General features: G+C 45.0%; 1 protein-coding gene across 1 annotated transcript; it reads right to left on the minus strand.

Moving 5' to 3' along the window:
* Positions 1-270: 270 nt before the first annotated feature.
* On the minus strand, positions 271-13,422 carry LOC121456089 (schlafen family member 13-like). Its single transcript, XM_041663907.1, has 5 exons — positions 13,162-13,422; positions 9,234-10,300; positions 5,848-6,000; positions 4,111-4,834; positions 271-3,769 (listed from the first exon to the last, which is right to left on the minus strand). Exons 2-5 carry the CDS (start codon positions 10,291-10,293, stop codon positions 2,977-2,979), a joined length of 2,730 nt encoding a protein of 909 aa, XP_041519841.1. The 5' UTR covers positions 10,294-10,300; positions 13,162-13,422; the 3' UTR covers positions 271-2,976.
* Positions 13,423-13,867: the final 445 nt, after the last annotated feature.

Raw genomic sequence — 13,867 nt, forward strand, 5'->3', positions numbered from 1 at the left:
TACATCTTAAATTAACCCATTCCTATTATTTTGTATTTTACCACAAGGCTCATAATTAACTGGTAAGGTTCCAGCAGGCAGGCGTCTTTCTCCTTTGGGGGCTACATGGCATCTACCTGACTCAGCCTTCTTTTCTCCTCAATGTACCTGGAATTCCCACCATGCTGTATTCTACCCATCATAGGCCAAAGCAGCTTTATTCATTAACCAATAATAGCAACACATATACAGAAGGACTTCCCACACGAAGTATTGAACCACTGCCTTTATTTTCTACATTTATAAAACTCTACTCCAAAAAGGGAAGGGGGAAGCAACAGACTTCATTAGCATGGTAAAAGGAATAGACAGAGCATCTCTGACCTTTGGTCCTGGTGAAGCTGATACACCTCTGTACTCAAAATACGAATTAACCACCCTATGTCAGGACCTCTTGTTTTGTAGCCACTTGTCAACAACTTGAAAGAACAAAATAAGCTCAAATTCTCTGACCTCTAGACAAGTTGGAGTGGACTCACATCTAAGGACACTCACAGTTCCTCCCTTTCAATTTATTTTAATAAAGCCTGTGCTTCTGCTAAAAGACAGATGACTGTGCCTGGCTTCAGAGCCTTCTCCCCATTTTCCAGACTTACCTGTCACCGGTACATACATTCTATCATGTACAGTCTGTCTTAGATTGCATGGGGGAAAAATCGTACCCATCACTGACTACCAGCCTCTGTAAACAAAGGGTTAAGGAAGAGTGCATCTCTGGGCCCTGTGTACCTTTGAGCCAGTTTTCTGTCAAGAGAGTTCACCAGCCATTAGATAATGATATGCAAGCAGATAATTCTTTGTGATACTCCTATGGCTACAATAACATCTCCTAATAAAGGAGTGTAGAATGACCAAAGGTGGGGATCACCTTCTTAAACTGGTCTAGGATGTTGTTGTGCCAGTGTCACAACACCCCCAAACAAACCACCACAGAGCCGGAATTTGAAATAAACAAAAAGAGGTTTATTACAACCCCAAGCTTGGTCCACTGTCCAACACTCCAGTGCTTTGGATGGGGGAGAGCGGTCCTGAGCTTTTACAGGTCAGCATTTATATAGGAAAAAACCACAAGTGGGTCACAGCCTTGTCAGAGGGTCTTGGGGTAGCTGACATTTAACCTGATTCATTATGGCAAGGAGAAGCACAGAATTAAAGAGTAAAATAGATAAGAATACATCAGGTGTGGTTAGTAGCTGTCATTAGCCATGTAGTCAGTGACCAATCGTACCCTCATCAGTCATACCCAGGGTGTTCGACTCATTTCAGGAACTTGGGGAACTTGAGATCGTGGAGAGGGCATAAGAGGAGTGGTCTTAGTTTAGTTCAAATTTGACCCTCACAAAATCTTTAACAGTTTGTAGCTACAATCAAATTCCAAATTTGTTGTTTTAAACATGTCAAATCTAAGGACTTATATTAAAATTTTCTCAGACAAGCTCTAATCTTTTTCTAATCAGTAACATCTTCATAATAAACTACAAACATTAACAGGTCAATATCATAACTCTAGCATAAACACAGTTTGTCAAATCACGATTCTCTTAAGTCCGTTCTAATCAAAAGACAAAGTTTCTGTGATGGGTGAGCCATGAGTCCTTTTCTCTCCCACAGCTCCTATTGTGCCCTGTTTACACTCTTAGGGGATATTCCTGAGAGTCTCCACAGGGACATTCCCTAAAGACCCTACCACTCCCGATTAGCATCTCTGTAAGGAAGACGCCCTTATGATATCAGAGTCTGAGTGACACTCCTGGACATCCCGCTGCTGCCCTGTGCTGTGGAGATCCGGCAGCTTTGGGTCTATGGGTCAGGTCCCTGCACTGTGCTCCAGCAGATCATGGATGCTGGAACAGGCCAGACATAACTCTGGGTGGGGGCCTGGGCACCTGCAGGATGGGCCCAACAGATGGCAAATGGGGACATTCTCCCATAGTAACAATTTCGGGGTTGGCTCTCTTAAACCTGTGCTAACAGTGTTGTTTCAATTGTGCTGTCATGGCGAGGTGTAGGACCTGCTCTCCGGAGTGCTGCAGCTGGTGGGGGTCAGGACAGGTCTCCTGCTCTTGTGACCACAGGGTCAGCTCTCCCACCTGCCCCAGGCATTGATGGGCAGAGGAGGGATTCTCTCCTCAGCTGATGCTGCTATGTGGCAAATGAGGGGTGGGGCTAGGTGTCCCATGCTCAGGTCCTCAGGGTGGGCTCACCTGTGCTCTCACCAACAGGGTCACCTCTGCTGCACTGCCCAGACAAAGTGCAGGGCTCACTTTCCAGTGTGTTGCTGCTGGTCAAGGGGTCAGCTACCCCACCATCTCAGCCTGATCTCTTCCTTCCTCATCTCTTCAGATAGTCTTCTGTCCACAGGACCTGAATATCTCTCTCTCTCTCTCTCTCTCTCTCTCTCTCTCTCTCTCTCTGTCACAGACACACACATACACACACTCAAGACACCATACGATACCTCTGCTCACTCTCACAGTGGCCTTCTGGCTGCTGCTGGATGGGTCTGGGAGTGGCCCATGTTTTCTTTTTAGACACCGGGGTGTTTTTAGTCTTTAACTTTAAAGCTGAAAATACATTAAATTTTTATAAATGTATTTACCAATTTAAAGTCGAAGCCTGTTTTAAAAATCAGATATGGCTTACTATATTGCATTGTTTTTATCTAGTTTCAATCTTTGTGTTTTCAATATTTTCACAGCATTTGTCAAATGCACATTATTTTCCCAGTTTTTTCTTCAACTTTTCTGTCAGCCTCAGAGTCACAGTGAGCTTCAGTGCCCACTGGTAATCTTTTTGCCAGCATTTTCTGAAACTATAGGACAAGAGATTTGTTGCATGTTTATTTTTCTTCTTTTCCTGAAGAGCCTCGACTAGGTTTTGCTTTCCTATCAGCAGTGAATGAACCTAGGACCTTATGCATCCCATTCAGCTATTGAGCTACATCCTGATAGGGGTAGAACGATCAGGACACGACAGAATATACAGATGTTTCCTTGCTCTGGATGCCAAGCAGAGCAATAGGTTGCAGAAAATGCCCCGTTCAACTGAACGGGGGTTAATGCCAAACACAATGCTTCTTTCCAGGCCTGAGAATCGACGGATGCTGTCAAACATGTCAAGAGGATAGACAAATGCATCCTCCATCTGAGACACTCTCCTCTTCCTCATTTCTCTCAGGAACTGATCTTTATACGTATTTGTTTCCTCTTCCGTGCTGAAAAGCACAGCGATATCTTGGGGAGAGTAGCCATTCCTCAAGAAAGAATTGCACTTATTTGCTACATAGTTCACCATCTCTCTCAAGTTCAAGTGTATGATATCAAAGCTGCCAGGTACACCATGAGTCCAGGTAAATTCATTGAGCATCTCCAGGGACTCAGGAGGGATCGTGCATGGAGGGTTATTTTTGATTTCCTGTAACTTCTTCTGTAAGAACTCAGCTATTTTATCTGCATTGCGTACCACTCTTGTGAGCTCTTCCTTTGGATATTGGCGTGAGAAACATGGGAGGCCACTCTCTTGCCTGTGGCTGGTCTGAAAATAGTCTAGAAAGATCCAGAGAATTCCGGGACAATCTTTCTCTCTCTGAGTGATGAGCTTTGCCTTCTTATACCAGTCCCCATCTTCAGTGCGGAAATTCTGGGCTTCGTCAACAATGATGTGTTGGATCATGTCTGTCTCAAACGCCATGAAAGTTTTCCGGGTCACTGCCTGGCAAATATTTTTTGCCCTGTAACAGTGAAAAGGACATTAGGTGTTTCTCTAACAGCATCAATGCCCTGTGACACAGCACTGCTGTTATAGGTCTTTGTACTGTCTAATTCCCAAGAATCAGGGTCACTTAAGAGAAACATTCAAGGCCAGGCGGTGGTGGCGCACGCCTTTAATCCCAGTACGGGAGGCAGAGGCAGGCGGATCTCTGTGAGTTTGAGGCCAGCCTGGTCAAGAAGAGCTAGTTCCAGGACAGGAACCAAAACACTACAGAGAAACCCTGTCTCGGGAAAAAAAGAAAAAGAAAAAAAATATTCAATACCAGACTGATAACACACAGATGTAAGATCCAACACTTACCTGATAAAGTCCCTCAAGCGTTGATTTTCACAGATGTAGAGAATTCTATCTGTTTCACAGTGAAATGTGTTTCTGATCTTTTCCATGATCTTGATGGCCATGACTGTCTTGCCTGACCCTGGTAAGCCATGCACAAACAGTTCCTTGTTTTTGCGGAGATTTTTTGAGAATATTTCATACTGTTGGGCTGTGAGAAGATTCAAAATTTCACAGCCAAGCTGGTCACTCAAGAAAGATCTGAAGTTGAGCAAGACAATCACAAGCGCCTGCAGCAAGGCTTCCGTTTCCTGGGTGTTTGCAAGGTTATAGGAGCGTGGGTAATCTATAGGAGAGGCTGACCTCTCACTGGTATCTTCATTGCTCTCGGATTCCAGGCAGAGAACCTTGGTCATGACGCACACCCTCCCAGTATAGCCACCAGTGTTCACTAGCTTCTGCTTGAGAGTAAAGGCAGTGTGGGTACAGTAGTCCTGTGCCCCCTCATCCTGCTGCCCAAGGATGGTGTAGAGGGTGGGAGGGCTATTCTCTGCAATCAGCAGGGCATCACAGATGACTCCCTGCCTCTCCTCCAAGTTCAGGTCCACAGCCCAGCTTCTAGAGAGGATCAGTAGACCACAGGGGACAGAGTGCATTTGCTGGATTAATAAGTCCTCCAGTCCCTTATTCTGTGAGCACAGCTCCTTCCAGAGGGATTCCGGAGTATATTTCAAACATCCTGGTGACACTGGACATGGGAAGAATAAACAAGATTTCAAATAAGTGTTTGTATATTCTTCTATGACTCATATATTATGTTTTTTCCCATATATTATGTTTAAAACAGAGAATTAAGTAGATGACCAACACAAAATAAACTCAATGGTATTTCTTGAATTTTTTTCCCCTCATATACTTTGTCTGGGTATATTTCTTACCTTACAGGTCTTTTGTTTATGTTTTCTGATTTTGTGTTCTTATAGTTTGTGTGTGTGTATATGTGTGTGTGTTTCTTGTTCTTTTTCTTTGGTTCTTATTTTCTGGGTTTTTTTTTTTCCTATTCTGCTTTGTTTGTTTCAGTTGCCTATTTGTTTACAATGGGAGAGAGAGGGGAAAGAATGTGGATTTTAGGGTGGGGGAGGAGTTGAGGAGCTGGGAGGAGCAAGGGGAGGAAAAATGTGATCAGAATATATTGTATGAAAAATTGTTTCAACAAAAATTAAGGTTATAAAACATTTTCAAATCCAAAGAGAACAAAGCTCCTATGTGCAATACAGCTTAAGGGAAATTCCGTCTGTCTACATCCCCTGCAGCTCATATTCCACCAAGCTGATGAAATGATGTGGCTCTCCCACTATCTTACAGAAAATTCAGTGCCAACCAAAGTGGAAGTTACTGAGCCCAAGGTTGTGTAGAAAAGAAATCTGTGCAGTTATTGTTACATTAGATTCTTCTACTATGGCTGTACTGGTTCAGTGAGTTCTGAACCCTTGAGAAGTTGAATCAAATGCATATGTTCAAGCCCTGGAAATGCTGTTTAAATTCCTGGTGGGGGCCTTGATCTTAGCATATTTAGCTATCAGAGTTTGCTAGTACCATGCTCGATGACTTCATAGTACCTGCCCCTCATTCCCAAGAGGTTTGTAGTGTTTTTACATCATAAACTTGGTGCTGCACAAGGCATTCTCTTTGATTTCTTTTTTAGCAAAGGTGTTAAATGATTTGTCTCTTTCTCCTAATGGAAAAACTAGCTGTTCATACCTGGAAATAAACACTTTTGGAGGTCGACTTTATGCTCCAGTCCTTTCTTCGAATACACTGGTCTGCAGCGTGGAGGGCTGTCGGAGAGACTCAGCTGACACTCAAAATCTTCACACAGGGTACCGAGGGAAGACGACTGATTGGAAGCTGCCTCTGTGTGACACAGTGAATGAAACCCGTCAGAATAACAAAGCACAGGCTCTATTCCAAAGGGGAAGAATTGGAAGAAGAATAGAACCACAGAGAAGGGAAGCTGAAGCTTGATCCAGAAGGTAATATAAACAACCCTGGTGAAGAGACTGCTAGTCCCAACCACATGTCAAAATCAGAATCCTTGAAAGCTTCAAGTCCAATTGAAGGTTCTGAGGAGGCAGTGACTCCTCTGACATCATGGATAAACAGTGGAGAGGAGGTCGACTTTGTCACTTCACTGGGTGCTAGTGGGTGAGAACCCACTGGTTAGCACTGAGCTACCCTGGGGTCCTGATAACAAGAAACAATATCAGATAAGGGATCCTGGTGTTGGCCTGCCTCAGTTCAGGGGTAGGAGACAGCTGTGGAAGGTAAGCATGGGGCAAGGAAGGCCTGGGCACCAACATGACAAAAAGTTCAGGTAGTAGGAGGCTGGACTCAGAAAAGGAAGCCTGGGACTGGAGGGATGGCTCAGAGGTCAAGAGCACAAGCTGGGAGGCAGAGGCAGGCAGATCTTTGTGAGTTTGATGTCAGCCTGGTCTACAGAGCAGGTTCCAGGACAGCCAGGGCTATTGCACAGAGAAACCCTGTCTCGAAAAAGAAAAAGAGAAAAAAAGAAATAATAATCTTTTGTTTCTCATTACCCAAATTAAATCCAACTATAAACCACCAGAGAAAATCTATAAAACTTTATAAACACACGGAGATTAAACAATAAATACCAGCATGTCATTGATGAAACCAGTGTAATGGTCTGCTCTGTCCCTTTAAGAGACAAGCCATGCCCACTCACGCCCCCCCACCCCCATCTGACAATGCAAGCTGATCTTCAGCTTCCAGCCTGAGTTATTTCCTCTCTCTCTCTCTCTCTCTCTCTCTCTCTCTCTCTTCTATCTACTTCTCCCCTTTCCCCCTCCTGTTTTTCGCTCTCTCTGCTCTTCTCCCCTTCTCCCTTTTCCCATCCATAACTCACTAAACAAATATCCAATCTCACCCTGCATTGCGTGCCTATCCATGTCTCTGTCTTTCAGCTGCTATATGGCTCCCTGCCAGGGACCAGCTGCCTTTTGAGACCTGTGGCATGGTCTCATGGTGTGCCCACCCATCTGTATCTCCACATGGGACTTGCTGACTCTCATGGCCCACTGCAGCCACTTGGGGAATAGCATTGTCCCTGCCTGGGACTGGTTGCTCTTGGGACCCACTGCCCACTAATGCTGTTTTTGGACCTGCAGCCTCTGCTGCCACTTGGGGATCCACAGATAAAAGTCCTGCCTCCAAAATCGAGGGTTCACTCTCATTCAAGGCAAGCGTACAAATAGAAAAGAAGTCAGTCGTCCCCATTTGCAGATGATCTGACCCTAAACATAAAGACCTTAAAGACTCTACCAGTGAGCTCTTATATTTGATAACTTTCAGCAAGGTAGCAGGATATAAAAACACACAGAAAAACCCAGCAGCTTTTCTGTATACCAGTAACAAACTTGCCGAGAAACAGATCTAGAAAATCTTATTAAAGACTCCATCAGAAAAATCCCTGGGAACATACCTAACCAAGGAGGCAAGAGTCCTCTACGATGAAAACTTTTAAACACTGAGGCAGAAGCAGTAACCGGAAGAAAAGGCCCCTATGGAAATGGCGGTCACTAAACTTGGTCTAATGAGTCAACACAAGTCCTACCAAATTCCAATTATGCTTTTCACAGAACTAAGAAAAAAGTTCTGATATTCATATAGAAGCACAAAAAACTGGTTAGCCAAAGAAGACTTAGCAAAAAAGAGCAATTAGGTCCAAACAAATGGGCCACATCTAATGCGGGTTCCTGACTCGCAGAATTGGTAACATGCTAAACTTTGGTACCAGATGATCATTGTTAGAGGGCCCAGCAAGTAACAGTGCAAATAGTTTAAATAACGTGTGTAAATACGAACTCCATATTCACGGTGCTGGTGAGATGGCTCAGTGGGTAAAGGTGCTGTGGTGGTTTAAAGAAAATGATCCCAAAGGGAGTGGCACTTCTGGGAAGTGTGGCCTTGTTGGAGTAGGTGTAATCTTGATAGGGGAAGTGTGTCACTGTGGAGGCAGGCTTTGAGGTCTCATATATGCTCAAGATACCACCCAGTCTCTCAGATCATTTCCTGTTGCCTATAACATGTGGGACTCTCAGTTATTTCTCCAGTACAATATCTGCCTGCATGTTGCTATGTCCCACCATGATGATAATGGACTGAACCTCTGAAACTATAAGCGAGTCACCACAATTAAATGTTTTCTTTTATAAGAGTTGTCATGGTCCAAGGCTTATCTATTGCATTCCAGATGTGTTGACCCCTGGGATTTCCCCAAATGTGAGACTCTCGACAGCATCCTCGCACTTTTTTCTAAATAAGAAATTAATAATTAAAAAAAAGAGTTACCATGGTCATGGTGTCTCTTCACAACAATAGAAACCCTAACTAAACAGGTGCCTGCCTCCAGGCCTAATGACCTGAGTTTGCTCTGGCACGCACTTGGTGGAAGGAGAAGTGACTCATGTTGGTCTCTGACCTCCATGTGTGAACTGTGGCATCTGCATATGTGTGCCAAAAAAGAAGTCCGTATTCAGCCGGGTGGTGGTGGCACACATCTTTAATCCCAGCACTCGGGAGGCAACAGCCTGGTCTACAAAGTGAGGTCTAGGATAGCCAGGACTTTTAGACAAAGAAACCCTTTCTCAAAAAAACAATCAAACAAAAAAAAAAAATCGATATTCAATTTTTTTTTTTTTTTTTTTGGTTTTTTGAGACAGGGTTTCTCTGTGGCTTTGGAGCCTGTCCTGGAACTAGCTCTGTAGACCAGGCTGGTCTCGAACTCACAGAGATCCGCCTGCTTCTGCCTCCCGAGTGCTGGGATTAAAGGCGTACGCCACTATCCACTTACTATATATACAGTGTTCTGCCTACATGTATACATACATGCCAGAAGAGGGCACCAAGTCTCATTATAGATCATGCTGGGAATTTAACGAAGGCCCTCTAAAAAGAGCAGCCAGTGCTCTTAACCTCTGAGCCATCTCTCCAGACCTACAAATTTTTTACATCTGGAAAAGCATAAAGATTCAACTCCAGTAGGTATAATGAACTCAGATTTTAGGAGTGTGAAGGAACTCAAAAGAGGCAGAAAGCACAGAGCAGAAAGAACTCTCCCCTCTTACCTGGATCAGCATCCATCATCATGCCTACCCATTCCTTAGTAGTCAGTGTGTAGATGACATTTTTCTCCCTGTCTGCCATCCATGAAATGGGAGCTTTTGAGAACACTGCACAGCAGAAAGCCTCCACTTTGATCGCACAGAGATAACCACGCAAATTCCCCTCGTGAAACACATCTATGACTCTGGTCTTGTGAGACACTTTTTCTTCAGATGACGAAAAATGAAAAACTGGCAACTTAGATATTGCTTCATTTGCCACTCTTTCCAAAGAGTCACGGGTAACATAGTCTTTTGGGCATCCCAGGACCTTCCTGCTCTTGTCCTCCACGCCAATGAAAAGGTAGCCTCCCCTGGTGTTTGCAAATGCAGGGACATACTCTGGAATTATATTTTTAATGTAGTCTTGGGCACTTTTTGTAGCAAATTGTTTAAACTCTACTTGTATAGATTCAGGAAAAGGCAAGATTTGACCATATTCGAGTTTCTCGCTTTGGAAAATTTCAAAAGCAGGATTTATTTCAAGGCTGTTCTGACGCATAACTCTGGGAATTTTAACAGGTGGAGCTCCTCCATCAGTCAGGCCACATCCGACACTCTTCTTACGTTTTAGATATACAAATGCATCTGTCGAACTCATGGGAATCACTGATGTTCCAGATCTACGGTACAAGGAAGAGTTTTGGCTGCAAATGCGAGGTTTAGCAGAACCGTTTTCAGGGTCACAGCTCCAAGATTTAACAAAAATGTAAAAATGGTTCCTTCGTTGCCGGGTCTCAAAGAAAGACTGCCAATCAGAAGACTGGATAAGCTCTCTCAAAGACTGTTCCAAATCCAGTCCCATCTCCACAGGCTGCTCACTCTTGTTGGCCATTTGTATCTCAATCACTCCTCCTCCGGAGTTTAACAGAGCACAGACAGCCTCTGTAACTCTTGTCTTCTCCAGCTTTCTCTTCTTCGAGTCCATTTTATTTCGATTTTCTTCCCCGAGAGTCACGTCTTTTATGCGGATGACCAAGTCTGGGTGAGACTTTATCACCTCTAAGGAGGGATTTCTTTCCATGTTGGTCCTACAGTCAAACAATCCAAACACTTGTTTTACTTTTATTAAGATTAATTCTCTCATGGACACAATTCATTCATCTACTTACTGAAAATATTAATCTAAGCCAAATATATTCTGTCAAAGCAGTAAAATATTAAGTAAGATAAAAACAGTCCTTTCAGTGGCTGGAGAGATGGCTCAGAGGTTAAGAGCATTGCCTCCTCTTCCAAAGGTCCTGAGTTCAATTCCCAGCAACCACATGGTGGCTCACAACCATCTGTAACGGGGTCTGGTGCCCTCTTCTGGCCTGCAGGCATACACACAGACAGAATATTGTATACATAATAAATAAATAGATATTTTTAAAAAAAGGAAGCAGAACATGCAGGAGGAGAGGTAAAAGTCACGAGCCACATGGCAACACACAGATGAATAGAAACGGGTTAAATTAAGTTGTAAGAGCTAGTTAGAAACAAGCAAAGGCCGAACATTCACAATTAATAAGAATTCTCCATGTTGTTATTCGGGAGCTACCTTCTGGGACAGAGAAAGTCTCTTTACAACATATTATTGTTATATTTATCTGGTTACTTAAAATGCCTGTTAGCATGTGTGCTTGCTAACAGAGCAGGGATCATCTACCTTATTACAACTCTTAGTATAAGGATTAAATAATTCACCAATCACTTAACACTATGCTCAGGCTCACAGAAGTCCAGTAAGCAAAGCTATACTAATTGTCATTAAGTCACATGGGCAGAGGAATGAATGCCAGGCATAGTAATAATGTTATCAAATGTAGACAATCAGTCATTAGATAAACTTACTAAAGAAGAGAGGTGCAGATGTGGATGGAGGAAGAGAGGTTGAAGTTTGGTTTTTCTTTAAGATGGGAAAGGCTTGACAATATTTACCATGGATGAGAGAAAGGCAGTGGGGAGCTGAGACCTTAAAGAAGGAAGAGGAGACTGAGTGACTGAAACAATAGGATCCTGAGAGTCAAGGTCTGGACAAGATCGTGGGTCAGATTCTGGAAGAAGGTAAAGAGGAGAAAAGAAAAACATTGGCAGTGAGGTTAGGTTTATAGCTGTGGGGGAGGCAGAAGGGAGAGTCTTCCAATGCCTTCCCTTTTCCTCTTCAGCTAGGGAACAAAGTCACCCGTCTGGAAAGAGCCCTTTGCGGAAAAAGCAGAAGGAGAAATGTAGACAGAATGGGAGAAGTGTGAAGAGACATCACAGCGATATGGGGACAAAGGGTGTGCGCACAGGGAGATACTGCAGAGAAAACGAGGAGCCATGTGTCTTGTTACTCCCCTGCCACGGTGATAAAAATGCCTAAAGGCCACTTCAGGAAGGCAGGGATCCAAGTAGGCATCACCAGAGCCAGGGAGCCAAGGGAGCTGGAGTTTACAGGACTTGGGCACAGTATAGCCACCCATGGTCAGAAAGACCAAGGAATGCATGTGCTCAGCCAGGGGGCTCCTCTAGGAACCATAGTCTGGAAATGGTGCCACCCTCCTTTAGAAAGGGTCTTCTTAATTAACTCATTCAACATAGTCACTCACAGATATGCCTAAAGATTGAATAATTCAGCTCTAGAGAACAGAGTTTTTAGGAATTAAAATCTTAAAAATGTCATATGACACAAAATAAAACTTATACTGGTACTGGCTATTTTGGGGAACCAGAACAGAAAGGAAATAGGGCTGTACAGCAAGTGTCATTCGGGAAATTGAAATCACAGGGTCCTTGGCTCTTATCCAATAGCTTCTAGATGATAAACTCTGGGTTAGATAGCAATGGTTCTATTTCTTCCTCTTAGCGCCTCAGTTAAGGAAGTATCTTACAGGGGTGGCTCAGTCGCGTCTGCAGAATCTTTCAACACAATAATTTCAAAAGCTGCAACGGGGGGGGGGGGGGGGGGGAGGGTCTGAGGCACTTGCACTAACTTACACCCGCTTACAGTGACAGGCTCTGCCAGCACAGAATCCTGCTGCTGAGTGTGGCACCTGTGTGTATGTGGGCATGTGGTCCTGCCCCACCCCCACCCGCCCCTCATTCCTCTGCCCTCTCCCCGTCCCCTGTGATAGCCTGGCCAGGCTCACACCCACCCCAATCATCTATAACTCTCATGCTTTTTACCGAACTTGCTGCTGAGCCTGATAAAATACCTGGGCCTTCAGGCAGGAGAGACACACAGATGTCACCTTGGCTTCTGGGCTGCTCAGGCCACCCAGGTCCCGGATTTGGCGGGCTAGACTTCGGTGGTGGCGGTACAGAGCTGCAGGGCTCTAAGCCTTACAATTGCAGGTCTAGCGCTTTGGCCACGCTGTCACTAAGGTCCCGCCTTTCCTTTCCAATGGTTGGCTCCGCTCCTTGCCAAAGGCGCGGAAACGAAGAGACCAATAGGAAGTCAGCACTCGGGAGGCAGAGGCAGGCGGATCTCTGTGAGTTCGAGACCAGCCTGGTCTACAAGAGCTAGTTCCAGGACAGGCTCCAAAACCACAGAGAAACCCTGTCTCGAAAAAACCAAAAAAAAAAAAAAAAAAAAAAAAAAAGGAAGTCTACTAAATACCGGGAAACTTGAAACTCAGAATGTGTTTAATGAACTAACATCCTAAACTTTAAACACATAGAGCTTTCGAATTGTTCCTGGTGTTTTGGTTCCCCCTTTGGTCTCAGCCGCCATTCTTCCTCCTCCTTGCTTTTTCTCTCTCCCAGCGCTCTGTCACCTGCCCAGCGGTCGAATCTACCAATCAATCTATCGAATCTAATCAAATGTTATGAGTTATACAAAACGGGATAGAACTCATTCAAGAGGAGAAAAGCTCTTCCCCGGTCCTCCCCTCTGCCTCCCGCTTCCCTCCGACCCTGTCCCAGCCCTTACCGCTTCTGATCTGCCGGAAAGGTCTCAGTTCTCTTGCTCCTCCTGTTCCCCTGGCCGCCTCGGAAAGGAGAACTAGAAAACCGGCACGAACCTTTTCCCTCCAGAACTCGGTCTCTGGCACAAGTCCTGCTTGTCGAGTGGTGTTCCAGTCATAGATTGGGCAGCTGCCTGTAAGGCCAGTGGAGCAGCGCTCGCTCCCCCGTGGGTTTGGCGGTGGACGCAGCCAACTGTTTAAAGCAACCCTTCTACCTCCCAATACCTTGCTTGCTTTGTGGGAAAACGAAACTGTAGAACTCTTTCTAGTCCGGGAGCGGGGGGGGGGGGGGGGGGGGGGGGGGTCTTTGGCACGCTGCCAGGTTAAGCTCACTGTTGGATTGGACTGTCCAGCTGCTCTTCTCTCTTCAGCTAAGCCCTCCTCCTGGGCCCTGGGTGGAATCCTCACTGCCTGCCTGCCTGCCTGGCCCAGGGGATTGCAGCCCTGAGCTGCTGCCTCTGCCTGAGGACTGAGTTCTCTGCTGTGGAAAACCCGGGGCAGGAGCGCAGATTCACGCTGGTCTAGAAGGAGAGTGAGAGTGGAGTTTTTATCAGGATCTCAGCCCCGGCCTCAGGGGAAAACAAACCATCCTTAACCCTTCATACTTGCAGATCTTTGTATGTCGTGTGTTATTAATGCGCGTACACTTATCACACATGGTCAACACAGCCG

This window comes from Microtus oregoni, unplaced genomic scaffold (assembly GCF_018167655.1).
Source record: "Microtus oregoni isolate MIOR12 unplaced genomic scaffold, Mior012 000015F_ref0000493, whole genome shotgun sequence".
Lineage (NCBI taxonomy): Eukaryota > Metazoa > Chordata > Mammalia > Rodentia > Cricetidae > Microtus > Microtus oregoni.